The sequence below is a fragment of the Acanthaster planci genome, linkage group LG04 (assembly GCF_054643075.1).
Source record: "Acanthaster planci isolate LZ-2023a linkage group LG04, COTS_SCS, whole genome shotgun sequence".
NCBI classification, from domain to species: Eukaryota; Metazoa; Echinodermata; class Asteroidea; order Valvatida; family Acanthasteridae; genus Acanthaster; species Acanthaster planci.
Genome location: NC_141780.1, coordinates 15,613,574 through 15,641,410, shown reverse-complemented (window position 1 = coordinate 15,641,410; position 27,837 = coordinate 15,613,574). Strand labels below are relative to the sequence as shown.

Below are 27,837 nucleotides of genomic sequence, written 5' to 3'. Positions count from 1 at the left end.
GCTTATCTCTGGTGGGAACCGTCGTCAGGCATACTTACTTTTTTATCAGGAAAGATGAGCCTGCCTTACTGTACCTGCCTGACCACTTTGGCAATGTGTGGACAGGCCTCTCCGTGTGTATTACAGCCTTCATTGCTGTTGACCGGTACGACTGCGTGTGCCGTCCCGCACGGCGGTGGTTCAACACCCGCCGGGCTAAGTTGGTAGTTGCCGTAGCCTTGTTTCCGTGCGTCATCTTAGAAACCCCGCGCGCGGTCGAGACCTTTTGCTCGTGCAGGATATCAAACACGCCTTCACTGATCTTGCTGGCCGCGGGTTTCCTCCTGGCGGTCGGCACGATCGCAGTCTGCTACGGGAAGGTCTTCAATGCGGTCCGCCAGCATACCAAAGTTGGTATCTGCTCAGGACTTGGACGCTCCAGCGTCAACGCCAGGAAAAATACAGCAACGAACGAACTGCCCATAGCCACAATTGCTCATGCGAACGGGAGCCGTGGGAATTCACTAGGGCCTTCTGTTAAACACACGATGCCCTCCCTAGATCCTACACCCCTGCAGCAATGTCGAACGACATCGTGGGCAACCGAGAGTGAAAACACCAGAGCAAACCACAACAAACTGTCCAAGGATGCACAACGGTCCCGACAAGACCGTCTGGGTAAGACGTCAGCCCCGCCAACGAGCGACCGAGTATTCACACAGGTCTCTCGTCAGCGGCCCCCGAGTGGCTCGGTTCTGCTTCAGAGGAAGACCACGCGAATGCTGTTCATCACAAGCGTCGTGTTCGTCGTTACCTGGACCCCGCTGTGGGTCTGCGAGGCGCAGCGACTCCTCTCCGATGGAGACTTGGACAGTTTTATCGGGATAGATATTCTCTTGCGGGACGTCATTTTCGTCAATAATGCAGTTAATCCCGTAATCTACAGCCTCGCAAATAGACGGTTCCGCCAGGAGTTTGTCAATGAACTGCATAAGTGGCCGCTTTCGCTTTGTCGCTTTCAAAACGAAGACTAAACACGTGTCGCGGCTTTATGGCGTACAAAGGCACTTTTTAGTAAGCATTTCAGACTCGCGCATTACGTTTCATCACGAAGTGCAAAGTAGGCCGCCTTACTGCTTCTATGTAGCTGTTGCTAAATGTTGGGAGTAATGATCAATACTAAACAGAAAACGCACTTCGATAAATATAGAAGCATTACAGAAAGAAGATGACCTTTGGCAAAGATTTACATTTTGATATCCCAGTGACACGTGGGGGACGAAGGGTCATGTGTTTGACAGACAGAAGAAACACTGGAAACGAATGAGAAGAAATCCTGAGTAAAACATTTTTTTAAATATATTCAGCTAGCTGGCTTCGTTATTGCGCCGTTGTCAAAGATGACTTTGCAAAGTTTTGCAGATATAATAAAAAAATTGAATAATTTTATAATAACAAAATTCTCAAAGTGCCCATATCGTTATTGAGATAAAAACTTTAGAAATACTGGTAGAGTGAATACTGATGCATGCATTGAAGACCCCCATTTAAGTATTGAAAAATTAAGGAGATTTTATTGATATTTCATTTTTTCGTATTTCATGAAAATAGCTTAATGGTCATTGACTTTGCACCTTCAGGGCCAAACAGTTATCCAGGTTTCTCCTCTCAAAGCTCCTCCGCAAATATTTTGCAGAAGTAAAACCCTTTTCCAGTTAAAAGTATAACGAGAGTAAAAAAAAAAATCTGCTAAATTTACCTTACGCTTGTAACACAATTCATGTGGTTACATACAGATGGTGGATTCATATACGGTCGATTTGACAACGTACGTAATAGGCACAGAGCTTTAATGAGAGATTCTTGAAAGGATAAGGTCACATTAATATTGCATTGAAGAAGTTAATTCAAATGTTCATCATGAAGTGTATAGAAATCCTTAGGCACAGCTTTGGGTTTTCAAATAAGTTGAAGTGCACATTTTTCAACAACAAGAAAAGGTCAAATTCTGCTCCTCACAACTGAGAACGTTGTTGGGATGTTACTTTCGGAGCTGTATATATAGAGAGCGTTGCGACATGAGGTTGTATATGACACCATTTTGTTTCCAAAACGGTTGACTATAGAGCTCTGGCCACTTCATGTTTCGCAAGTTTTAAGCCAAATGGAGTGCGCTAAAATCACCTTTAGCATAGAATTATTTTGATTTTCTGCGTAAATAAATTTAAATCCGACGTAAACTCCCAAAATTGCTGCAAAGTAGGCTCTCAAACAACAATGCGACCAAAACTTTCACACGCAAATGAAAAATTAAAAGCACTTTTTCCCACACCGGGAATCAAACCCGGGCCACGGCGGTGAGAGCGCCGGATCCTCACCACTAGACCACATGGGATTGTGCTGAATCTAATGACAACCAAAGGTGCAAAGTTATTGCAAAGCGCCAAGATCCGCATCATTATTAGCTATCACGAGACTACAGAACCACTTCCTAGCCCTGTCGAAACTTGTTAGCGCGATTTGATTGCTTTATCACTTCGTCAATTGGCTATGAGAGAACTGGTACAAAATGTGTCTCCTTTTCACCGGTGACGGGCATATTCACCTTCATCTTGCTGCCAACTGCATTTAACTTCATTCAAAAGTGGGCTCTGTCGAATCGAAAAGCGAGGTGACCCACGTAAAATAAATTCTAAAATTTGTTTTGTGTGTAAAAACTGCAGTCTCTAACTTGAAGGGTCAAAAGTGAGCTGTTCTCAATAATCTATGAGAGTTCAGCTCTTTTGCCTGCACCATTTTTGAGTATATGTATATGGCTAATCTCTGGACAGGTTGTCGTTTCTACTGTACACGTCGCTGTTAAAGATCTGGCAGTTGATTATTATGCCCAGTTCAGTATAGCCTGAGACATTGTCTTTGAACACGTAGATTAAAGTTGTTGTGTCTATTTTCAAGTATGCATGAGCGACCATGCTGGCCTGTATTGGCTCTGGCAATTAATTAGCAGGGGTAAACCACCACAACGGCAGACCCCTGGGCGAAAATGTTCCAATCAGACAAGATTAATTCTAAAGAACAAAATAAATCACTACGGTGAATTATGGCCGGGCAGAGCCAGAGATTTGTAGCGGAAAATGAGCTGAATATTATCTGACTCCACTCAGAAACACAAAAATTTATTCAAAAAAGTGCAATTTCAAGCAGAAAATCATTCACTTCAAGGTGATTAAAGTGTGTAGTTCCTGTATATGCTATTTCAAAGACGATCCCATTTTGGTTTTTTTCCCCTGAATGAAGCAAAACTTTTGGAAAGACAAAACAGCAGATAAACGATTCATCAGAATTAGCTTTGAAGCACTACGCAAGCTATATAAGAATTATTTTATTAATCCTTTGTTACAAAATACTGCAATATCCAAACTTCTTCAGTAAGATTAAATGCATGCACGTTACTGCTTACATAACGGTGGTAGCTTGCTACACACATCCGGACGCAGAAAAAACATGAAGCATGCAAACAGGACGGTGATAAATGAGAAACGACTTATGTCGGAAAAACCCTTACCTCAAGGAACACTTTAAAGAAAGTCTTTATAAAAGAATCAAGTCAGCCTCGAGCGTGAGCTGTATTTATGGTGCATTAATCTTTACAAGGCAAAGATAACCGCGACAAATTATTTCTAAATGAACACTTTGTCCAACGAAATCTTCCTGTCGAATTCAACCCGACCTCTACACCCAAATATACATACAACTGAACTCAGCTAACAATTAAAGCAACTCATTTAATTTAAGTTTCAAGTTAAGTTTAGTCATCTGACATTAAAATAGCCTTTGAAACATTTGGATTTACGCGCAGATTATCGGTCGGTACGTCTATATATCTGTGATTTGACCATCCTTGCTATTCACGTGCATTGTTGCGTCTATTGGTTATTCTCTGATAGGCTATACCATGTGTTTATAGGTCTACGGTGGTTTCGTGCATAAATTTATTTTAAAAATGACATTACGTAACCTTGCGCACGCAGCAGCAGCAAACGAATTCTTTTCCATTTTGTGCTAACTATGTGCATCTTATTACAGTTTGTCCCATTGCATGCGCCTTATGATGTCAAAGACTAACCACGGATACAATATAAAAGGGCCAATATAGGCTGCTGCCACCAAGAATGTGAAAGACTTCAATTTTATAAAATTTGATTTTGATTGTGCAGACTCGCTGTCACCCAGCGCCAGAACCGGGCGCTGGGAAGGGCTGATGGTTTGCACTGTGATTGGCTACATTGTGCGCGACCTGTGACTGCGAGGTTTCGCTTCCTGATAGTGAAGCATTATTTAATTTTTTTTTGATTCGCCAGTGCCAATACTTTGGCACGTGCAACGTGTCAGCTATGATACGATGAAAACCTCGCCGTGGTACAAACAGTGTGGTAAATTCATCTGCTCGATGAATATCACTGACCACGCGTATTTTGGCGATATATTCCAAATCATTGGTTATCTTTGTCAATGTTGGATGAACGAATAAAGTTCAGTAAAAATATTTTCAGCAATGAGGAAGAAAACGAATAAGTTTACCCACAATGGTCTGTGCGTCGTTGGCTCTGACCCCGAGTGGCGTATTTCCTTCACTAAAATCTGTGCAAGGCTATCGGCCCTTCCCAGCGCCCTGTTCGGGCGCTGAGCGACGAGCAGATATTTCAGAAAGTTTCATCTAAGGTCAATATGTAAGGGTCACGCAAAACATGACTGTATGCGATATTTGCAGGACACATTATTCTAAGCGGTACATATAGAAGACACCGTATATGAATCGAATGAGCATGACTGTACGCTGCAAGCAAATTACGTTTGCATGATTAGACGCCTGCTACTATACGAAGGGCGGATCTGGGTGGCTGACAACGGGGGGTCATTCCACCCCTCCTCCTAAAAAGGAGCCATTTTTAAATAAGAGAAAGCCCCCCCCCAGGCTTTTAAAAGTTACATGGAAAGTTCGAAATTTTTTGGTTTTTTTTACGGCAAAATAGTCCCGGATCCGCTCTTAATTACTACCAATAAAATACAAAAGCATCTTACAGCAGGGTGTTTTGTTGTTGTTGTTTTGTGTTTGTTTCTTATAAATTACCTTCTTAGTTACCTAATAGTCACATCAGTTCCGCTTAAGAAATTTGCTACTTACCAGTGGTGAAAAGATACCATTTATAAAGATCATTATTCCGAGTATATAAAGCAAATTGAACGATTGATCTAGATTATAATTATAACGATCAATAAAGCGCAATCATCCCCGACTTTCAATCAGATTTTCCCCTGTGATTACTGCATTGACAAAAGCCAATCCAATTATTTTGAATTATGTCGTCACCTTCACAAACAGATGGACATGTTCAAAATAACTGTTTGTTTTTATATTGACCACTTTTTGCTTTGAAATGTTCTTTTTGCAATTCTGACTTGTTTTGATATCAAAATGAAACTACTTGTGAGACTCGATTCTCGGTTAGTACAAGTTGCTCCCCCAATCAAAATGAGAAAAGTGCATCCGAAATTAAGAAGTATGTCAACTATACGAGTTCGTTATCACAGAGATAAAAGAACGTAAAGATAGGCTATTGTGGGTTTCATATTAAACTTGGTGCACCTTGAGTTTAAGTTACAACCACAACGAGCGCACACACTCGTTTCAAATACGCAGTGTGGACATTCCTTTGTTCTGCGCAAGAGAAGTCAGGGGGAAATGCTCATTTTTCTCCCACTCCGATGAGCTGGAGTTTGGATGATTTTTTGTACTGTTTCTCTTTATTTTTCCAAGGATAACACTGACTCCTAAATGCCTCTCAAATTGTTTTCAAAAAATTGTTGACAAAAAACACCGTGTGGACGCAGCCCACACAAATTTCTAGTAAACCTACAATAAGTGTCCTCCTGTTTGTGCGGAGATCCACACTACGTACGCTACGCCGGCGTAAAAGACTACTTGAACGATATAAGTTACCATATAGGAGACTCTGATTTCTTATTTTGTAAGGAAGTTCAGTGGTAATCATGAAAATCGTGCAATCTCAGCTTCGCCCATGGTGAGCTTCACCTCAGAATCCAGGGGCATTATTGACCCTTAACCAAAAGAATGCAAAGGATTGATGTTTAAAGTTGGTTTCAAGGCTCATTTGCATGTGTACGTTTTGAGTGTGTGTTGCGTAACACGGTGCGTTCATGCGTTTCATTTTCACGGACACCAAAATCAACGACATTAACATGACACACGTATGCCTTGCGTCCGGCCTTCAAAAACGCCCCGGGAGTGATTTTGACGGATACGCAACGCTTGGCGCAAGTGTTGACGCGCGTAATATGGAAAGGTGCCTTTAGGGTGTAGAAAAATTGATGTGTAGCACAAACTGAGGTCCATTCAAAGCAAAGATTCCAACTGAGGGCGCACTTTCATGTCTGGAAAACATGCCAAAGAAGCCTAAAATAATTTGAAGCAAGATATGGGACGGAGAGACCCCCCCCGCCTTTGTGTTGGTCATTGTTTGATCGGAATTTCAGGAATTCTTTACAGACTTCTGGGGGATGTGTTAGGTAACGATAGTCTAGAGTGTGTTTAGGGATTGGACAGGTAAGGGGTCCCATATCTTGCCTGGTATACACAAAATATCTCTTGGTCGAATCCACAGAACATCTGGGTGTGATGACATCTCAGTGTAGGTATACAGTAAAGAAAAGCGCAAAGAGTACGAGGAGAAGAGATTGAGTGACGCTAGATGCAGAACCTGGAGTCGAAATCTGTCTTTCACCTGAAAACAAAAGATCAGTATAATCTGTGCAACGTGACGGGGACACTGGACGCCAAATTTTGTTTGTAAATGTCTGTTTTAACTACGGCGCATCGTCTACATTCATTGTTCACAGAAGTGAAGTTTATATCTGACGTGGCAGATTCTGTACCTTAGTGCACTGTTCATACGAAAGCTCCTCTGTCAAATAATAGTTTTAAATATTTTAACAGGTTGTGAATTTTTTATACAGACCGAAAGATGCTTGGCAAAGTTTGGTAAGCTCTGGCAAGACATTTGGAAATACTTGATGAAAGTTGGGTTGAAATCGCCGAATTTGGGAGGGTCACTGTGTGAATAGCTATTCGTTCTCTGTTAAAACACATCGGCGGGTACTTTACACACGTTTTCACCTTGAAATGCGTGCCATATTCAGCCAATTCAGCTACCCATTCCTGTTGGCAACTGTGGCTCTTTCATGATACTTATGAGAGGTTTGGTTCACCAAACGGTATTTATGTTAAATGGTACCTGGTTTTGCAACTTCGATCTGACTGGCTACACCGTCGCCCTCCGAGCTGTACCCCTTGACTTTAACAAAGTAAGTGGTGCCTTGCTCTAAGCCATCTATCGTAACCTTGTTGGTGCGACCGCCCACTGTCTTGATTTGTGGAGTCTCGCGACCTCCTTGCGTCCAGTAGAAGACCTGGGCATTTATTTGAACAGACAGAAGATGTTACTTTGGAATGAACACCGTGTGTCCAAGAAGAAGAGAAGAGCACTGGAAACGAAAAGTGGTGTCGAAATTAAATTTTTGGCAGCCATATTAGCGAGCTGATTTCAGAAACACAAAAAAGTCATGCTTTGTGCGTGCTTTGATGTCAATCCTCCTCCTTGTCGTTCATATTTAATGGCAAAATCGTCAGTTTCATCGGGAAATTCGCAATGTTTGCAACTAGATTAAGCAACAATCCAGCAGCTTAACATGGCGAAAAGGCCCCTATGCATTATTTCCAGCGATATCTAAGCAATTAGAGCGAAGCTTAATTGTGAAATGCTAGGCCTTTTTAGAAATTAATCTTTCTTTAGCAACCGGATCACTCACAGAATTGTATGTGGTGTGAAAACAACACCCTTGATGTTGTCAGATGACCACACCAAAATGTGTTACATTAGCACCTCCGATGTTACTTTGTACATCTACGGGTGTTACAATGCACTGGAGGGTGTTGAGAGTGTTAAAACATCAACGGTGTTGAAATAACACCAAAAACTTTAAAACCAGTGAAAAGAGTTGGTATAATTTTCTGATAACACCGGGGGTGTTAAATGCAACACACTGTGTTTTTTGTACTGATGATCCTTATCCCTGCGACGGTTTTTTTCAACCCCCCGAAGTGTCATGTTGTCAATCAAGATGGACGCGCGCTGGATTCATATGAATCATACCTTATATCCTTCAACATCTGCTGATGTGAGCAGGTTCCATTCGACCGTCATAGTGCTTGTGCCTATACGTGAGGCTACAACATCAGATGGTGCGATCAAGGGTGCTGTCAGGAAGAGCAACACAAGCATGATTGAAAATTGTGTACGTCTTTGTAATATTGGTCTCTTATATAGGGCCTACATGTTCCCAATTTTATCAGAAAGTTTTCTTTTTTAATTTGAAGGAAATGTTCATTATTGGTGCTGCTCTTTTCTCACATCTTCCAAAAAAATTCCTACAAACCCAATGTTGACAATTGCTTCCCACCATGTGCTTTCAACTTATATTGTGTTTTTTCTCCGCTTGCTTTCTTTATCTCCACGGAGAGGCAGATATTTAGGTCGATATCTGGGTCATCAGCTTTTGAGCACATTGATCCCAAATTAAGAATGGCCTGGTACCGTTTGTATTCCAAAAAATGGTTTTACCAGCAGTTACATTCAAGATGGCGTTGGCAATGATGCTTCCGTGCTTATTTGAAGCGACGCATTGGTACACCTCCATGTTCTCTACCAAAATTGATGGTTTGCCATCTATTGAAAAGACATTGATAACGGTTACATCTTCGCTATCGAGCTGCCCCTTACGCCTTTTGGTCTCTCGTACTGGGACTGATTTTTTGCACGTTACAAAATCTTTGCTGAAATGCACAATTGTGTGGTAAACGAGATATAGCCGCTGTAGCCGGCTCGTCGGATTCTATTCGCACATCAATGGAGCCAACAGGGAAACTCCCCCCCCCCGAAATGTGAGCTTCTTTCGGCATTGAATATAAATTTTTCCAACTTGATTTTAAGAGACTTGAAACAAGTTGTCAAAATGACTGCCAAAACCTCACAATGTTTTTGCGAAAACAACAGGCCCAGTTGAAAAGTGTATTCATTTTCATTCAGTTGCACTGGTAGGCAAAATGCTCTTTTCTTGAGGGTTAATATAGGTTTTCCCGGCCGAATTCATCATCTTCGCACACAAATTAGAGACAGTTTCATTCAAATTAGGACGAAATAGATTGACGATCTCGATACCCATTCAAAGAACAAACCTGATCATTCAGTTTCATTCTAAGCGCATGCAATTGCACAATCTCGTTATTCATAAAGTGAAGGGTCAGCATTCAATTTGGAAAACACGCAAAAAAATCATTCAAATTCGCGCGGACTCCCGCGTTCAATTTCGTGAATCGGCAAGGATTTGTGAGATTCGTGCAATGTTTTTCGTTACACGTGAAATCTTCTAAATTCTTTTTTTTTTATATATAATTTATGCATAATATATCATGAAAGGAAACGTTTAGTTCGCGGGTAAAGATCTCTAATAAAAAATAACGATTGATCAATATTATTTGATAATTTGCTAGTTCGTATTTTGTTTATGTTTGATTTGTTATAAAAATGAATGAACAATAGGGAAGTAAGATTATTTATATCACACAAATGGACAATGAGGGGAAATGTCTAAAAAGGGTCTTAATTTGCCGTATATTCCTCTTACCTTGAAGTTTTCCAGTTGGAAGCCTCAAAGTGCGAACCTGATTGCCCATAGATGAAACCAAAGTGAAATTCGGAAGGAATTTTTCAGTCCAGTCATGTAGCGCGAAATCGATTGATCGTTGTACACTGTTCAACTGAATGAAATGTGTTCTAAATTGAATTTTACAGTAGGCCTACACTATTCGACGCTTCTAAACTAATTTGAAGGCTCTTCCGTATGAAAAAGAAACATGGAAGCAACCAGCTGAAAAAATCATTGGATTACGAATGAACAATAATGAACATGACTGTGAAGATGACGAATTTGGCCAGGAAAACCTATAATAGGGATATCCGTCACTGTAATGTTTATAATTCTAAATACACGTTTCCGTCGTTCAGACTTTCCACTTCTTGGGGATGACCCCAAAGCAGACTTCTCTGACTAGCAGTGTTGCGGTTCATCCGTTGCGTACGTAATATACTTACCGTGTTCCGCTTTGTGTTCACCGTTCGCCATCCACTTAATCTTTGGAGCCGGCTCCCCGCCGGCCTCACACAGCAGATTTGCCGTTTTTCCGTCGTAGATGTCGGTATTTTGAGGCTTGACAATCCAGTATGGCGCCGCTGCACACGAGAACGAGACGAAATTAGCTATATCATATGACTTTCGTTCTAATCAGGACTGCTAAGACGATTTAAGTGCCATGATAGCGTGCATCATAGCAACAAATGCCTTTCGGGAGTGAGGGTAGGTCAGAGGAAATGAGGCTTTTGAAATTCATTGAAATTGCAGTGGTGAAATCAAAGTACAGGTCTGTGAGAGCCATATTGCTGGACGCCATAGTTACATGAGGTATGGCACGGCATTCGCACTGTAATATTTTAGCCCTAGGGGCAATTACCGTTTTTGAGATTTCAATATTTATTTCAAAACCTTTAACATATGTTTACAATGTTCATAAAGATATTTGGTAAAAAAAACTACATACACATCACACATTCACTCTTAAGGCAAAAACGTGAATTAATCTCAGCATTCTGGACCTCACGTACACCGGCATTTTTAAAGGCAGTAAGCAGACCTTCAGCATTTTGTTTTATTGAAAGAATAAAATCACTTAATTTAAGACTAGTCCCTAATAACCCATTTGTTGCAGTTTTAGCTCTGTCGATTATGTAGATCTCAATAGAACTGCTCTAAGTAACTCCATTGCCTTCGTAATTACCGTACTCCATCCTCCAATTGGCTGTAAATGCGCTATTGGACGAACAGATATAAATTCTTGAAAAAAATTAAAACTAATAAAATACGCACAGTAAATTGGGGTCCGTAACTCATTCAAAAGTTGTGGTGCCATGTTTAAAAATGTAACTGTTATTTAGTAGACGTATTCATTTATTAAAGTTTTTTTTACTAACGTGATTTTAAAACTCTTTTGAATAACCCTTTATTTAGTGCCCACGGCAAGCCATTGTTTTGCCAGCAATAGTCCACAAAATCTGATAAGTTGACAATTACTGACAGCCATTTCTAACTAGGGGGCCAAAATTTGGGGGAATTTACCCACGATGACAATCTTTTGCCTTGCATTAAACATTCTTTTGAAGTGAATGTTTTCATTTAGAATCCTATTATTCAGTGTTTTATATTACTCATCAAAAAGTCATGACAGGATTAGTTGGTGAATATAGATGTGTATATCGGGAACAGCGGGACACCGAGAATAATCACTGAATTTTATCAAACAACACTATTGAACAAATTTCAGACATTTTTGGAAACCACCAATTTACGCTGGTATCGGACTTCCGTTTCGTCAGAGACTATCAGTGATGGAAATACTTTACCTTCGACATGCAAGATAGTGGTAGCTTCAACACGACCTTGCTCTGATGAAGCCGTGCACTTGTACTCCCCTTCATGGTCCTGTGTTACATTGCGCAGACTCAGTACGGGTCCCGTCACTTGACTGAATGACGGCTGCTGTTCTCTGCTCCAAATGACTTCCGGCACTGGACTGCCAAAAAATATAGGCCAAAAATAAGGGCCAATACTACTACTGTTATCTTTTAAATACTAAGATTCGAGCTTGCGCCCAAAACATCAAAGCTGTCTAAAATCGACTTCTTCTAGAATGGAATGAATGAATTAACAGTGATTAAGTATGGTGTTAAAGGAAAAGTTGCCTGCAAGTAAAAAAATCCCCTTGTCATATTAAACAAAGACAACCCTTCCCGATCTTTACGATTTACAAGTAAACTACTTGGTATCCGTACTACTTAATTACTGACCCAATACGGTACACCGTGTAAATCTAGCAGCACATTTTGAACAGTTAGTCACATACTTCCCAGATGCAAGGCAGTACATCTGCACGTCTTCTCCTTGTAAGGTGTGGATGACTCCAGCGCCCCCTAGGATTGTCGGTGGTTGCATGGGAACACCTTCAGACCCTGCAGAAGTTATATGGGAATGCAGAAAGGATGTTCTCCTCAAAGATGTTGATTAACGCTACCGGTATGTCCTCAGTTATCAACGTATCTATCAACCCATGCCAATGTTCAACGCAAGTATCGTTTTTACTCATTTTCCATCCTTCAAAAGCCTTACTTTACTCTTGACCCCTGCCGATGCTGAGAAATTGTTAAGATAATGGCATGATTCTTTCCCTTTATAGAAATTCTCATAATTATTGGAAATCCTCACCTCTTTCGACTCTAACCCCCTTTCTTGCTGAAAAAGGAGAAAACACTGGGATGGTTTGCGACCTGACGCGGCACGTGTAGTTGCCCTGATCATTCAACGAAGCTGCCAGGAAGACCAGGTTACCAGCATCATCCTGCACCAAGTTGCGATCTGGGTTCCACCACGACCCGTTGGCGAAGAGTGGTCGATCGTTTCCGTCGACCCAGAAGATGATCGGGGCCGGATGCCCGTCTGGAGCCTCACAAGGCACCGTCAGCGGGAGACCTTCAATGACGGTGTAGCTTTGTACCTCGCCAATAAAGTAACCCAGATCTTAAAAACAGACATTTGCAATACACCTCATTCCAGGGAAGCCATTTTCTATTGTGTTACCTGAACCTATCACATTCAGTATAATCTGTTAAATGGGGTTGGTTCCAGACTATTTAGGGGAACAAGGGCTGCATCCGAATCTCTTGTCTAAAGCTAGGTCTTGGTATTCACTCAATTGGAAATGTATGGAGACATGCGCAGACAATAGACCTAGCCGTGGCTCTGGAAGCCCGTTTCGGACACGGCCAAAGTCTCACCTCCAGGTTTTTGCATATAAATGCAGTTCATCACAAATGCTAACTTACTCCGAACTGTTATTGATTCGGAATAAACTGTTATTTTGTTGATGTTAATTTTTCTCTCAGGTTCTAAAAATGAACTTTAACCTCACTTTCCATTCAAGATGATCGACATGTGATTACATTCTATTGCTGTTTCCACGAAAAAAAAGTGCCAAGGTTCATTGTGACGCGCGATGCGTTGCACATCATGCCATCGATTGGAAATTTGGATTAAGTTAAGAATATAAAATAATGACATTAATACAACTTATCGTGCTCCAAGCATCCGCACTTTCACAGAGGAGTAACGACATGCCACGGACAGGCTGCAAAATTCAAGGTCTCTGCTGCACTAGCTCCGAATATTTGAAGTTACTAAATGGTAACAAATGAGTTCACAATAAACCAAGCCCCCTTCCAAATTTCGGACTGGTCTTCTTGCAGAGACTAGGCTATTTCTGACTAGGCTTGGAGTCCATTTATCGGTTAAGGTAGCTTAATTTTGGCAGTTATCGTTAAATAAAGCCGCAAGCACAGACCAGGCCGAAATTTGGGCAACAGGCTCCCATGCGGTTGGCCGCAGAGCGCGCATTTTCTGTATACTCACAGCTGTACTGGACTCGGGCGGTGGTAGAAACTGCCGTGCCGAGGTCGTTAGCGGCGAAGCAAGTGTAGTTGCCGGCGTCGGTCTCCTGGGCTGGGTTTAACACAAGTTCACCTGTGTGGCTGGGGCCGTGACTTATTGGCACACCGTTACGCTCCCACCGATAGCTGCCGAGTCATGTGAGCGCAGAAGGATTGAAGAACCCAACTTGTTAAGATCCTGACATAAGGTATCTCAGGACGACATCTTAACAACAATATGTACATGTCGACAAACTGGATGGAATGCACCGACATCCTTAACATAGGATGTCGGCATACTTAACATGGGATGTTGAAATCCTCAACATAGGATTTCGACATCCGTAACATAGGACGTCGACATTCTTTGATTACTCATCAACAGATGAAGACATCCTAAGATAATTTATAATGTAATTCCGAGATATCGTCATTTCTGCTTGAAGTATTACTGGATTTTGTTTTCCTACTTCCGGCGTGTTTCATTTTCTCAGAAAGCCGTCACCTCCTGTTATACACTATCTAAAGATGTCAACATCTTTTCCAGTAAAATGTCGTCATTATACGTGGAATGGAATAAAATAAGGATCCCAACAAGTCAGATGGTACTCTCATCAGAGCTCGTATGAGGACGGTGCCTCACAATGTCGTAAGCTGTCGCGGTTCATTTGTCCAGACGCCGCCGCATTTTGCCTCGGAAACGGTGCCACACCTCCATGATTATGTGTGATTGTGGGTGAAGCCTGCTGTTTAGCCGTTGTTTCACACAAAAACGGCACCAGCCAGATTTTATGTATGAAAATGCTGTGACGTCATCCATCCATAGAATTTCTTTGTAAATTCATGCCGAGTGACTGTGATAAGCCCTGTGATTATAACTTTCATCTGTTTAATTTCCTGTCATGCTGCACACGTTCCAATTTTGTATTTACTGCTACAAACTGAAATTACCAACGTTCACCAGTAGTTTGAATGACCCACTCGATCATCGTCAGTGTTTGTGAATGAAATACTCTCAGCTGTACAAAATCTTTTTTGTTGGCGAATATTGAATCACTCTATTGAAACTAATGTGTAATTAGTTGGAGGTTGCCAAGCCTGAATGTCGTTTTGCCTAGGTTTCTTCCTTCCCTGATCTCGGAGATGGACACTACCTTTGATCAAGTGCAATGGTCTAAATACATGACATCGTGGCATATATTTAGACCATTTGCGTAAGCTTTGGACATCAAAGGCTTCTACATAATTTTTGACGCAGGGATGAAGCCCGAGGCGCGTACCTTTCTGTATCTATCCTCTGTAGTCTGGTAAACAGGTCTCTCCGATTGCTTTTGAATATTCTTCCTTTAGATAGATAGAATTGATAGAATGTGATTTCTTAACTTACGATATTGGGTGCGAGCCAGTCGCCTGACAAGGCAGAGTCACCGGAGTGGGCTTCCCGTCGTAGTCACTGAAATAGTAGACAGACTCGCTCGGCTGCTGTGTGAATATGGGTGGCGCTGTTCAAGAGAGAGAAAATTACGTCTATTCAGTATTATGTATGGCCGTGTCCTTAACACTTGACAATGGCTTGAAATTACACATAACTTTATGGAAACTGGCTGCGACTGCAACTTTAGACTCGAGTGTAATTTCTAACTGCAGCAAAGCAATTTGGACACGGCCTATGAAAGCTTAAAATGGCAGACTGCGCTGGAAGCGCCCGTTTGGGCTCTAAAATACATTCTTCGCGAAAGGATAAAACACATTTTCCCGGCTATTGAAATGTTTTTCATTCCAATTTAGCGATTTGAACATTTGAATAACCAAGTTAGTCTTTCGCAATTCGACTTCAGAGTTTAAATACTGTAACACCGTGTCGAAAGAAAATCGTCCTCACTAAGTTGTTGCTAAAGGGACCCCTCATAGATCGGCTAATTTCTGCATTAATTACTTTAATACTTTTGCAAAATAAATCACTGTAGCATGTGCATACTTGTCTTATGTTCTGGGCACAGCATGCACATTCATAACAAAGGTGAAAAACAACAAACAGACCCCCAAAACATTCAGTTTCTTTAGACTTTTTTCTTCAGCAAAACTGGCAACGGTATGTAAACTACATACCATTTCCAGTTGCAGTAAATCGACCAAAATCCCAGGAGCCTTTTTTCAATTATTCCAATTACTCCAATTATTTGATTAAAAGGTTCCTCCCAATGAATGTCTCCCCACTCTTTCTGGTTTTGCATAACTGTTATACTTAATTTATTAAATGACAAAATGAAAGTATGTTTTGAAATAATAAGATTTCCCACGATCTCCGTGCAGAACAATCATGGAAAGGTAAACAGAGGACTGAAAGCGTGTGTTTCAGTTTGCCTTTCGGTTATAATATTTCGAAATAACCTTCACGCTTTGAATATTTTTTTTTAGAAAAAGGCAAACATACATTTCTATTACCTCGGGCCTTCTTCCTCGAATTTAAAATAACCATTGAAGCTCACCTTTAATCTTGTACTTTTGATTGTGGCATATAGACGCAGAAGTTTGGATACAATGTGACTTTAAAAGCATGATACTAGTCTGAAGCGGACAAACATGTTTTTGAAACATGAGTTTAAAAGTGTCAATGCCTTAGTTTCAATCCAATTTCATCGTATGTTTTCATACTTTGGATCAAAAGCCTTTCGCCAACGGGCTCAGACACAAACAGGCAAAGCCGAGCTTTGGTTGAATTCTCCTCCTTGATGATACTGTTGATTTGCACACGAAGTGGTGGAATCAAGTTGACGTCGGCAACGAAAGAAGTAAATGGATAATCATATTACTGCATTTACTTACACTGTTGCTGGCACTGACTTGGACAGCCTAGGGACGTGAGTAGGAACAGAACTAGGTTTGCAGCTCTCGGATCAGCGAAACGGCTCCCCTCCATAGCCCTTTTACGGAAAATAGATATGTTAATCAGGAAGGTCATGTCCCGTCAATAATTGTGCGCCACCTTTGTTGCATGTGTGAGTGCAGGGGTCGGAATAAGCCACTGTGCTGAGGGCCCGCGAAAACTTTTGAGGGCAACGACAGCATTTAATTTTTTTCAATGAAAAGCGTCATAAAATTAAATTTTCCATGCATTTTTTTTAATTTATGCAATAGGAGAAGCCCCCCCGCATTGATCTCAAAGGTCGGTGACCACCAGTGGAGTGGCTGGGGGGGCATGGGGGCACGTACGCTCCCCATGAAAAATTGTCGCCCCTAATCTCCCCACTCGCAGTCCTGATGTGATCACGATTATGTACATGTATATGTCCAACATCCTTTCAGGCCCCCCGACTTTATGAAGATACGACAACTTAAGGTCTGTAGTGTTGAAAATGAATTATAATATGACACACAAAGTGCTTGTTCAACCACATCTTTATAGAGAAGGAATTGGCTGTAAACAAGTTCTCTTCACAGGACAATGTGTCAGAAGAGCTGTGCACCACACATCAGATCCATCACACAACACAACATGTTATTTAGCAGAACTATTGGGTGCCTGATTCGGCTGTGATTTTATGCAAGTACAGGACATGAGAGAAAACGCCCCTCCCCCCAAAAAAGGGCAAAGTGACGTGTCATTCACATAATACTCTGAAAGAGATTGGACATGTAGACGGGTGTAGACGTGGTCCGGGGACTATATTGATGCACGTTCATTTAAAAACAGTATAGAGAAGCTGTCACGGAGAACATTTTATGTTGACGACCATTGTTTGTGTGAATGTGTATATTTTGCTACTTGATGCACTATTGTAGCGTTTTACTCAGCCTTTACATAGAAACATTCTGTGCAGTAAGGTTAATGAATGTGTTATCTCCTTAATTTGAACAGTGAAAAGCAATATCTCTGAGATGGCCGAGTGGTTAAGGTTGCGGTCGTGAGATCGTTAGATGATGGGTTGCGAATCCCAAGGGTGGCGTTTTATTTTCCCAACGCTCGCTGTCAGTCAGTACTTATAAGAGACACTCTAATTCACCCCTGTAAAATACCAACAGTACCTCAGCCGACCAGGTAAGCTCTGCGGCTGGCACTGTCCGCGAAGTCCAGGTGAGCGCCTTAGTACAGGTTCGAGACAAATGGCCGACTCGGCAGCCAGGGCTTAGGGGTGCACTGAACTAATTCAAGCTCCATTGAAAATAGTGTAAAATCAACCAAGTTTGGAGCCCCATGGCAGGCAACTGAAGTCCTTGAGGCCTCTCAAACAAAAATCAATGTGTTGTTTGGTCCTTCAGATTTCATTTGATTTTCAAATTGTAGTAGGTTAACCAATGAATTTTTTAATTATCCGCCCAAAACAAACTCACCCCCCAAAAAGTGAATGTTGCCAAGCCCTCCCAGCGGCCATTTTTCAAATGACATCCCTCACCTTCCTGGGGCTCTTCTGACTAATTTTTCAATCCCATTTTTGTCTGCTTTGCCCCCAGATGGGTGCCCCTGAATCTACAGAGATGATCCTGGGCCATACTGACACAATTCCACCATTTCTTGGCCCAGACAGACCCCTCTTTTCGAAACAATCTCTGGGGGTACTTTTTGTGCGCCTCGGCCTGGCGGAGAATTTTCCTTGATTTGGGACACTGCACCCTTAGGGGCTTGCCTCATTCCTCCATTGAATGGTCGCTCGAACCCTTTTGAGGGGTTAATGGATGGGCAGGGAGGAAGTGTGGTGGGCCGGGAACCCCGAGACCCCAGAAGAATCCAGTAACTGAAGAAGCCGGTAACTGCAATTCCTTCCGAATTTCAGGATTCCGTGAGCCTGAATGCTTGGTCAACACCGCATAACTTTTGGATTTTTCCCTCAGCACATTTTTTATTCATGTCTCTGGGTGCAGAACCCACAAGGCAATTTTCTAGGTCTGAATACAGTGAGCTATTGCCGAGTGTCCCAACAATTTCGTCCAGGACTGTAGATGGCTACAATGCATTTAGTGCGTGACTCCTTATGAAAGGGAAAGCAAAACGAATTGTTCATTTATGTACATTCCCAACAGTTCCGGGAGGGTTAGACTGAAAACCAGAAGGAAATGAGAGATTAAAAAAATGTACGGTTCAGTCACATAAACAACAAGACGCAGTTCGAATTTCACTATCTAACCTGTCAAGTTAACAATTACGACCTATATATCTGCTGAGATGGAAGACACTCCAACATACGGCAGCATCAGCATTGCCACAGTGTATGACGACGTATCGGCCTGCTGTCGTTACAAACGTCACAGCGGTGGCGTTTGTTCCTGACTATGAGACGCAACTTTCAAATATGAAATTCCCTCAATCCTATGATTATGACAATCCGTATAGAGACGGTTGCTGAAGGTTTTCCAAGAAATTGTCTCGAAAATTTGTACCTCTCTGAATATTCGCACACTTGACAACTGTTTGAAAGTTTCCATACAGACGCTATCTTTGGTGAAGTTTTCGAATCGATTGGAAAGCAATTTGGATTTTTATAGAGAGCAGCATTTATCATCTCTTCGCATTTTCATAAAGGAACTTTTACAATAAATTATTACACGTTTCTTACATCTAAGCCGTGCCAAGAAAAAGAGCTTCATCATAATTGTTATTTAGGTATCTCTTACAGCAGAGTTGCAGTCGAGTACTTTCCTGGTATCTAGTTTACTGCCAGAGATTAATATTATCTTGAGTAGACAAATGCACAATACAGACAATGGATAGTTAATACTGTCTAAACGAAATTCAAAACTTTGGACACCTAGAGAATCTTGTGCGAACTAAGATTTATTTTTGCCAGAAGGCCCATTTGCCGGTCATTTGGGTGGTACTGTTGTCCTCGCTTGAAGTTTACTATAAAGATTCCCTTCAATTTGTTTACAACAAACACATCACATTTCATAGTACTGAATAAAGCCAGATTCCCCGGAACTGCAATGCTAGAATTTGACTTAGAAGGATGTTCTTACCTTTTCTGACAACTTTCGGTTGAGATACTTGTTTAGATTTGCTGTCCGATCTTCGTTATTTGTGACAGTTGTTGGAGATCCAATTGTGTCGCTGTGACCCAGGACAAGGTGAGCAAATAACTAAATTTCAGCCTGATCAAATTCACAAAAGTGCAACGGATAAACGGAGAGTTTGTAATCCAGGTCGACTGGATGGAACACTCGTGCTCGTCTGCTGCCGGAACAGTGAAATCTATGCCCCCGCGCCTGTCCCGTCTGAAGCAAAGTGATTGGCTAAAACACTCTGGGTGACTGGCATTACGTCAGTCTTTATGTACTTGCCCTTATTAGGTAACCAAACTTGTACTTTCAGATTAATGTTGTCACTATATATTTTATTTCCTGTTTTGGATGCCCTATGAACTCTGGGGTCATGGGGACGAAATTTAGAAAGCCAGGGGCCTTACTGGGTGGTTGTATGAAGCAGAAATGCCATGCATTTGTATAGGCGGACTGAGCTCTGTGTGAACCAAAGATTGTATAGCACCGCGCAGTGGCGCTATACAATCTTTGGTGTGAACCACAGACATATAAACCCATAGACCGCCAGTCTTGCGCGTATAACCATGATTTTGAAAAGTATGGGCAAACAATGGGCGGAACGGTGGATGACAGCGCGTTCAGTGCGCAGTACGCGCAACGCACTTATATTGCCTGTTATTTGTTTACATGTTCTTCCAAATACGTTCACCTTTTTTGCTCTTCAATACAGCTATCTCTTCTTTTCAACTGTTGCAACCGCATTTTTTAAATCCCTATGGGCCAGATTAAGTAAATAGAGGGGACTTTTTACAATACAAACATGGCTTCATAGAATTTTATGGCTGGAATTCTTCAACTGTGCGTAAATTCCCTATACCGAGAGTGAATTAGCCCCGAGTTTTGATTTTAGTCGGGTGCCGCGCAGATCACGAAAAACCCCTGTAGTTTTGATTAGGACCTGGCGGTCTATGCGTTTATATGTCTGTGGTGTGAAAGCAGTTGAGGGGCGCTCTGGTGCCCCCTAGATGACCAAGTTTTCAAACCACAATCACACGACTCCAACCTCTAGAAGCGGAAACGGAATGGAGATATCTCTATTTTATGATTGATTAACTTTGCATTATACACGTGTCTGTGCTGGGTGCTTGCACAACACCCTTCCAGGTTCTGGCCGTATATGTATCTTTTGTCAAAGCGAACATGTATACTGGGTGTAGCCCAATTCAAGGAACCGAAAACAAAACGTCCAGAACAACTGGTCTGGTAACGCTGAGGGTCATGGGTTAAAAAGTTGAACATGGGTATGCATGCCAGTACGCGCGCATTACTATTCATACATTAACAATGGGTGCGTTCGATTAGCTTACACGTGTAAGTCAAACTTGCACGAGAGCGTTCGTTTAGCCATCACGTGATGTTCGTGACTGCCCTGGTGTCAGCCACCACTACCCCATCTGGCGAGCGGGTCTCTGGAGGCTGCCTGAGTGTAATGACGTCACGGATGGACTGTTCGAGCATGAACTTACATGATGGAACGTGGCGGGGACTTGACCTTTTTCCCAGAATGCCTTGGAAAACACACTGCAGCGTTCGATTAGCCTCATTTCGAGGCTTCCCTTGTTGGAACACTGGTGTATTAAGGGAAGCTAATCGAACGCAACCAGTGCTTGGCAGTGCGCTTATACGCGTTCGCGCGATACGCACACAACAATACGCATGTGTGTGAGCGGAATAAAGTTTCCTGAGATTTCCAGGAGAAGCTGAGCAAATGGACCCGACTGTGTTCGAGACCGGGGCCGTTTTCCAATACTCGACTTGGGATCCGTCTCAGGCTTCAACTGTTTTGTACTTCTTGACTTTGAGGTTATAAGCGCAGTAGTAAGTCTGGTAGTGCCACAAAACATCAATTAAGGTGCAAAAGAACCAAACATTACAGTACTTCAATTTGAGTTAAACGCTTCAGGCCCACAGAGGATTGGTTTCCTACGCGAAGCCTGAGACGGAGACGAAGTTGAGTATTGGAAAACGGCCCAGGATTCTGTTGGATAGGAACACCCTCGTCTGTAGATCCATCGCATCGTACAGTGCCACCCGCGCAGGTCGGCAAGGAACACACGACACCAAAACAGTCCAGGCAGTGCTCCAGTGCAACCCAGGTTAGTGAACTTCCCAAGAGCCTATCTCTTCTTTTCCATTGAGAATGTTCGTCTTCTCACATACAGCGTCTAGCCATGATAATAATAACGACGCTTTACACATAGTATGGGCGATTCACAATAGTGCGCCACCAAGAGTTTGCGACGCGTTGGCCAATCACAACGCACGGAATTCGTCGACCGTTTCCAAACGCGCACTGGGTCGACAGATTTCGAGCATTGTGATTGCCCAACGCGTTGCAAACTCTTGGTGGCGCACTATTGTGAAACGCCCGCATTAACCCAGTAACAGATCAGTAAACATGTTCAGTACAACACAAAATATTTCTGGAGCCATTTAAACAAGTATAGTACCGTAACAAATGACTACCAAAGAAACTACACCAGCTGCAGCACTACCTGAGGGTGTTTAACGAGGGTTACTTCGGAAACGATGCAGCTTCGATGACAAACTAATTCGGTGTTTTACCAAACAATTGCAGATGGCGGGATTACAAAAGGTGAACAGGTTTGATAGTGACCAATACAGTGTTGTTTCCGGACTAGCGCCTAACTGTCACTTGAATGAACCCTCACCGTTACGTGAAGGCTATGTGCGCTACGGTTACTGCGATTATAACACGATCCAGCCTCTTCACGAGTCATCCGAGAGGCGATTACTGGTCTGGTCCACAGGTGAGAGATCTCAAGTCTACAGTTGCTATGATAGCTGCTAATCTCAGTTGAAATTGGTAACAGGGTATTTGAACGTGCATATCACACACTGCGTATGTCGACCTTTCTCTTGCCACCCTCCAAGCCATAAAGCCATAAGTTTTGCACAACAGTAAACCATGGCCGACCAGCTTTACGGCGGGAAGTAAGAAAATTATTTTTTTACTAAATCGCTGAAGATATTTCACACAGCAATTCAAGTACAATGAATATGACAAATCAATGATTGCTAAAAGAAAATTCCCTTCTTTAGCACAAATGGAACAAAATGCGCCACTTTGAGGCTATAGCTGCGTGCTGTCATCCAAAGACAGACATTCTTTGAATTTCGGCGGTCAATGTTTGCAAACAGAAAAGTTTATAAATTGAAACTCGCACAGCGCCCCCAACGATTGAATGTTCACGCGCCGGGTCCGTCGCCGAAATATCAATGTTCCCTTTTACAATGCAGCAAAGTGCCTTGAACAAAACTGCGTGCTTTCAGAAGAGGTACAAAGTTCATTATGCGTAACCCCAAGAATATTCGGAGTGATTACGAATTCAGCTTGCGCATAATGCAAAACTAGCATCGGAAATGACGGAAAAATACTTCAAAGTTCTCATAATCGGCGACCCGAGAACGGGCAAGACAAGTTTTATGAGACGCTACGTTGGCCACCAATTCACCGACAACTACATCGAAACCCAAGGATGTGAGTATGGATATTCTGCACTTTAAGGAAACGATTGCAGGTCCAGGAAACCTTGGCCTTGGCCCAGCGTCCCCCGTCCCCAGCCCCCCCCCCCAGTTTTCAAGCTTCCCGCCCTTGCCTCATTACTTTTTTCAAAACCATGCTCTTTTCGGGGACACTGCTCATTTCCGTCTAAAAAAGAAACTAAACGTTTAGATTTCTTTGCGAAAAGTTTCAAGCTACCTATAATTTCGATCTAACTCACGGTGTTTTAAAGAATCCGTATTTATCTGGCACCGCAAAATTCCTTGCTAAACATCTTGGCATAACAGCGATGGCTGATCGAGAGCTGACTCCGGAGCATCTTCAAAAGTTACAAAAGGAAAAGGACCAAGCAAAAGCATGCATATGAACCACAAAAAAATCCAATCAAAGAATGCTGAACAAATATTCTATCCAGGTTTTCTTCTAAATTGCAAATAATGATGTGGGTTCAATGTCAAACAGTTACACAGTTGATGCCTTCGGCAACGAACATGGACACAGTCTATACTTGCGTTGCATGTGAATACTTTTTAATCATTTTGAAACTCTTAATTTTCTTCGATCCAGGCGACTTTGGTCTTAAGAGGATTCGGAGGTCTCCCACGGAATTAGTGGGACTCCACATATGGGATATTGCAGGTATGAGTTCGTTCTTACGTGAAGTGGGCCAGAGTTATGCTGCCTCGTCTGCTGAAATTTCTGAGGGTTCAAAATTTCAACACGAAAACTTGTATACGGCATAAATAGTGTCTTCCCCGATCTATATTACAACATACCCTTACCCCCCGGAAATGTTTGGATATTTGTTTAGAAAGTTTTAGAAAGTAAATTGTAGATACACTTAACTCTAGAAGGATTTCATACAGTGTGTATAATTATTGAAGAATTAAAGAGGCATAAAAGTGACTGGTGACTGCCCCCCCCCTCTCAGGTATGCCCCGCCCTTTCTGACAGCCAACAGTTAGTTTTTGCTTGCACGTCAACGGATTCGTGTGAAATCTAACCTTCGACAAAGATCTCACTTTAAAAAAATCAGGAAAGAAAAAAAAAAACAAGTGGGCTGGTTTAAAATTTTGCCCAACGATGGTCAAAACATAAACAGCCTAAATTTCTGTGAAATTCCTCTCATAATTGCTGAAATTTTACAAACCAAATGATATTTAGCACATTGCCTTTTCACAGTGTTGGTTCGACAGCAAACATGATCCTGAAGACTTGCTTCAGGCTACTATAGGCTTACGCAGTTTGTAACTGAAACAATAGCATGCCTTGCAATAACAAGGGAAATGATATACCCACGCTAAACCGTGGTCGCATCCGTCACAATACTTTGCTACTTCCTTCATCACCATGTTTTCAAACTACATTTATCAGTGGATCTTGTTCAAACAAGCAGTGTCAGGTTGTGAATGCCAGTTGACTGAATAATAAATAGTGGTCGAGTAGTGATTTCTAGGAAATATACTCGGTGTCGACCTTTACTTCAAGTCGACTTTGCCCCGGCAAATTTTACGGTGTAAGCGCAGTTCCTGGGCGTCCTCAGTATTTTTCCCGGGCAAAGCACTTTTCCAGGGAGGGACAAAGCCTCATCAGCTACGAACTGGTAGACAAGATTGACAATGGAAATGGGCCATTTTTTATATTTCTTTTATAGTAACTCAGTGACTTTCATTCCATTTCATCTATTTCTCGTTTCCGTCGCATTTCTTTCTTTCTGTTTTTTTTCTTTTCATTTTTTTCTTTTCCGGGGAGAGCGCCCTTCCCCCCGTGACGCCCAATGGTACAGTCAAGCACAAAGCAGTTATAAAAACACAAAAAAGACAATACTCTCTGTTAAAAAACTTGGTTTTGTCGAAGGATACGAAATTTTATGATCGAAGTGCTAAAACTAAACTGAAATGCTGGTCATGTATGTCAATCGGAGCATACAGAGTGATTTCGGACCTTCAAAGTTTTACTTGCTGATCAACGTGTTGTTTTTCTTTTAAACAGCCGAAATAAACGAAGGAAGTCCGGACGTCTGCCTGCCTTGATGAAAGGGGGGGGGCTTCCAGCGAAGGGTCCCGGGTTACACAGTCTTGAAGCCCTTTCCATTTAGGAATCTGTCATAAAGCCGTAGGGCTACGGCTGGACGTACTTATACGTTTATAAATCGGGGGAGCCAGCTGCTATAGCGGCTCGCTGCATTAATTTTCCCATAGACGCGTGTATCGTTTCCACCTGTAGCCAGATTAAATCGGATGTGGCCAGTGAGCATGCGTAAAACAGTGTGAAAGTACTGGTATGGCTGCTACCAACAGCGTCTCAAACTCTTCCATTTTGCTTGGTAGTCTCATCCCTGATCATAGAGTTAGATATAATATCCAACCATGTGTTCGATCCATCTTTCTGAACGAAATCATTTACTTTGCTACTGGTAATATGCGCACTGTTAATTTTCAATCCTCCCTTGCTACTGATGGTTTAAACACTCAAAATCCGGACTATAGCTGGAACTAGGAGCGTATAAACCAGGTTGCAATTTGCATACTTGAGTAGCTAGGGGACTTATAAGTGGATAGAAGGGGCCATGGTCTCCTCAAAGGAGCCAAAAGTGAATATTTTTTTATCGAATAATGTGAGAAAAGTGATTTGGAGGTCTATTTTATTCCCCTTGCTTTCAAAAGGACGCATATAAAACGTTCCAAAATGTATACCCCAAGAAAGGCCATAAAGGGTCATATTAAAGAATCCAGGAGCCTCAGGGGAGCCTCAGTGGATCTCGTCATGCTTAAAAGAACGCAAAACCTCTTGTCTATTCCCAAAGTTCTGAAAGGAGGTAAGTATTGCATTATGTAGGGGCCTCCAATGGGCGTACTATCTTCCCGCCCAATACCGGACTGTCCTTGCCCGGACACCACGTCGACTTTGTTCACGGGGAAGCCATTTTTTATCGCGTTCATATTTAGTGTAATCTGGTAAATGGGATGGTTCCTGATTATTTTGGTTTACAAAAAAATTTTTCAGATTTTTTTTTAAATATGGCTTGAAATATTTAAATATAATTTATTTATATTTATTTATTTGTAATAAATTTTACATCCAAGACAGGTAGACAGATTTCATGCGTTGTGATTTGTCAACGCGTTGCAAAGTCTTGGAGGCGCTCTGTTGTGAATCGTCTGTATTTTTGTATTTGCAATTGTAGTAAATATTACTTACCGTGTCGAATAATTTGCTTAGACGTTACATGTATGTCGTTCTTCAGGCCAAGATGCGTTCCGGCATCTCACCAGGGTCTTTTATCGCTCAGCCTCGGCGGCTGTGGTTATGTTCGACCTGACCTCACGGAGGTCCTTCGAACACGTCAAGGAATGGAAGCAAGATTTAGACGCCAAGGTCGCTATGCCCGACGGTAGTCCTGTTCCCTGCCTTCTTCTCGGTAATAAGGTACGAGAGCGAAAAAATTCTCCTGTGGCAGATAGACTTTCTCATTGTCCGAAACAAATTCCATGAAGTTGATGAACTCAATTAGGCCTACTGCATATCGAGACAAGTTCGAGAGACGACAGGGGTTATGCATAGTTGAACTAACGTCGCCCGAACGATGTAGCGGATGGACCAATCTAATTCAAGATTTTGAACCAGAGCTATTGCATCGCTGGTTATGCAAGTAGTAGGACCGAAAAGTAGCTGCAATCACTAATAACAAAATATGACTGACTATAGGTTCACCGTCCTTTGCGTGTTGGCACTGTCTTGCGCATGCTCACTGTCGATACCCTGTGGTCGAACCACAGTGTGCGTTCGAACCTGTTGAATGGTGAAGAGTAACCATCGCCAGTACAATGAAAATGCGCCCTCCATCATAAATGGAACAATTGGTCCTTGAAAAAAAAAACTCCTTTGATGGCGACGCCCACGACTGCAAGGCTGGGGGCAGATTTGGGCCATTACAGAACTTAGCACCCAAGGGAAAATCTATAAATCCAGTGACACAGCTCTCGTGCTTTTTTCAGTCGGACCTAGACCAATACGTTGTTACTGACGAAGAGATTACACTGATGTCCCAAGACCTGAATTTCGTGGGCTGGAGTAAAATATCTGTCAAAGACTACGTTAACATCGACCAACCAATGCTGTAAGTATGCAACTCGGAATGCAAAGCGCAGATGCAAAAAAGATAATACTATAACTAATACATCCTTTGCAAAACCGGACAAAATGATCGAACGGGACGGAGAGTTATTTCCCCGTATCAATTTCTGAAAGCAAGAATTTTGAAAGTGGCGTAAGCACGAGGGCGCACGAGGCATATCCCCCCCGGTGCCCGCTTACTCGTGCCCCGCCCCCCGGAAATTTGAAAGTGCGAAATGAAAAAAAGGATCTGCACAGCGCATTTCGTTATAGATTTGCCCCTGAAAACTTCTTAAAAACTAAAACACCAAGAAGAAACAAACAAGCAAATGTCTTTATTTTGATGTCAGCTTTTAAAAACACAAAGATTTCATTTAAAGTCACTGACATGATAGTTTTGCATGAGCTACCGGTATAATAAACGACTGTTACTTATACCTGTCGTCTAATTGTTGCCTATAGTATTTCAAAAATGACATGCTTGTAAAGGATAAAAAGAATCAAAAACAAAAAAGC

General features: G+C 42.1%; 2 protein-coding genes and 1 non-coding gene across 4 annotated transcripts; 1 reads left to right on the top strand and 2 right to left on the bottom strand.

Annotated features, from left to right (window-relative positions):
- Nucleotides 1-2,302: 2,302 nt before the first annotated feature.
- Trnae-cuc (transfer RNA glutamic acid (anticodon CUC)) lies at nucleotides 2,303-2,374 on the bottom strand. Its single transcript has one exon. It is a non-coding gene; the product is annotated as a tRNA-Glu (tRNA).
- A 948-nt stretch (nucleotides 2,375-3,322) lies between these two features.
- On the bottom strand, nucleotides 3,323-19,844 carry LOC147799421 (contactin-2-like). Its single transcript, XM_087136155.1, has 12 exons — nucleotides 19,599-19,844; nucleotides 16,473-16,570; nucleotides 15,034-15,148; nucleotides 13,630-13,793; nucleotides 12,430-12,741; nucleotides 12,071-12,176; nucleotides 11,571-11,740; nucleotides 10,209-10,346; nucleotides 8,679-8,783; nucleotides 8,211-8,314; nucleotides 7,293-7,467; nucleotides 3,323-6,782 (listed from the first exon to the last, which is right to left on the bottom strand). Exons 2-12 carry the CDS (start codon nucleotides 16,564-16,566, stop codon nucleotides 6,685-6,687), a joined length of 1,581 nt encoding a protein of 526 aa, XP_086992281.1. The 5' UTR covers nucleotides 16,567-16,570; nucleotides 19,599-19,844; the 3' UTR covers nucleotides 3,323-6,684.
- A 1,499-nt stretch (nucleotides 19,845-21,343) lies between these two features.
- LOC147799420 (ras-related protein Rab-29-like) lies at nucleotides 21,344-27,344 on the top strand. 2 transcript variants are annotated; one of them, XM_087136393.1, is made up of 5 exons: nucleotides 21,344-21,775; nucleotides 22,258-22,450; nucleotides 23,773-23,844; nucleotides 26,453-26,634; nucleotides 27,204-27,344. In XM_087136393.1, exons 2-5 carry the CDS (start codon nucleotides 22,258-22,260, stop codon nucleotides 27,327-27,329), a joined length of 573 nt encoding a protein of 190 aa, XP_086992519.1. In that variant the 5' UTR covers nucleotides 21,344-21,775; the 3' UTR covers nucleotides 27,330-27,344. The 2 variants fall into 2 exon arrangements, with proteins under 2 accessions (XP_086992519.1, XP_086992520.1); XM_087136394.1 differs by lacking the exons at nucleotides 21,344-21,775; nucleotides 22,258-22,450 and adding an exon at nucleotides 22,982-23,181.
- Nucleotides 27,345-27,837: the final 493 nt, after the last annotated feature.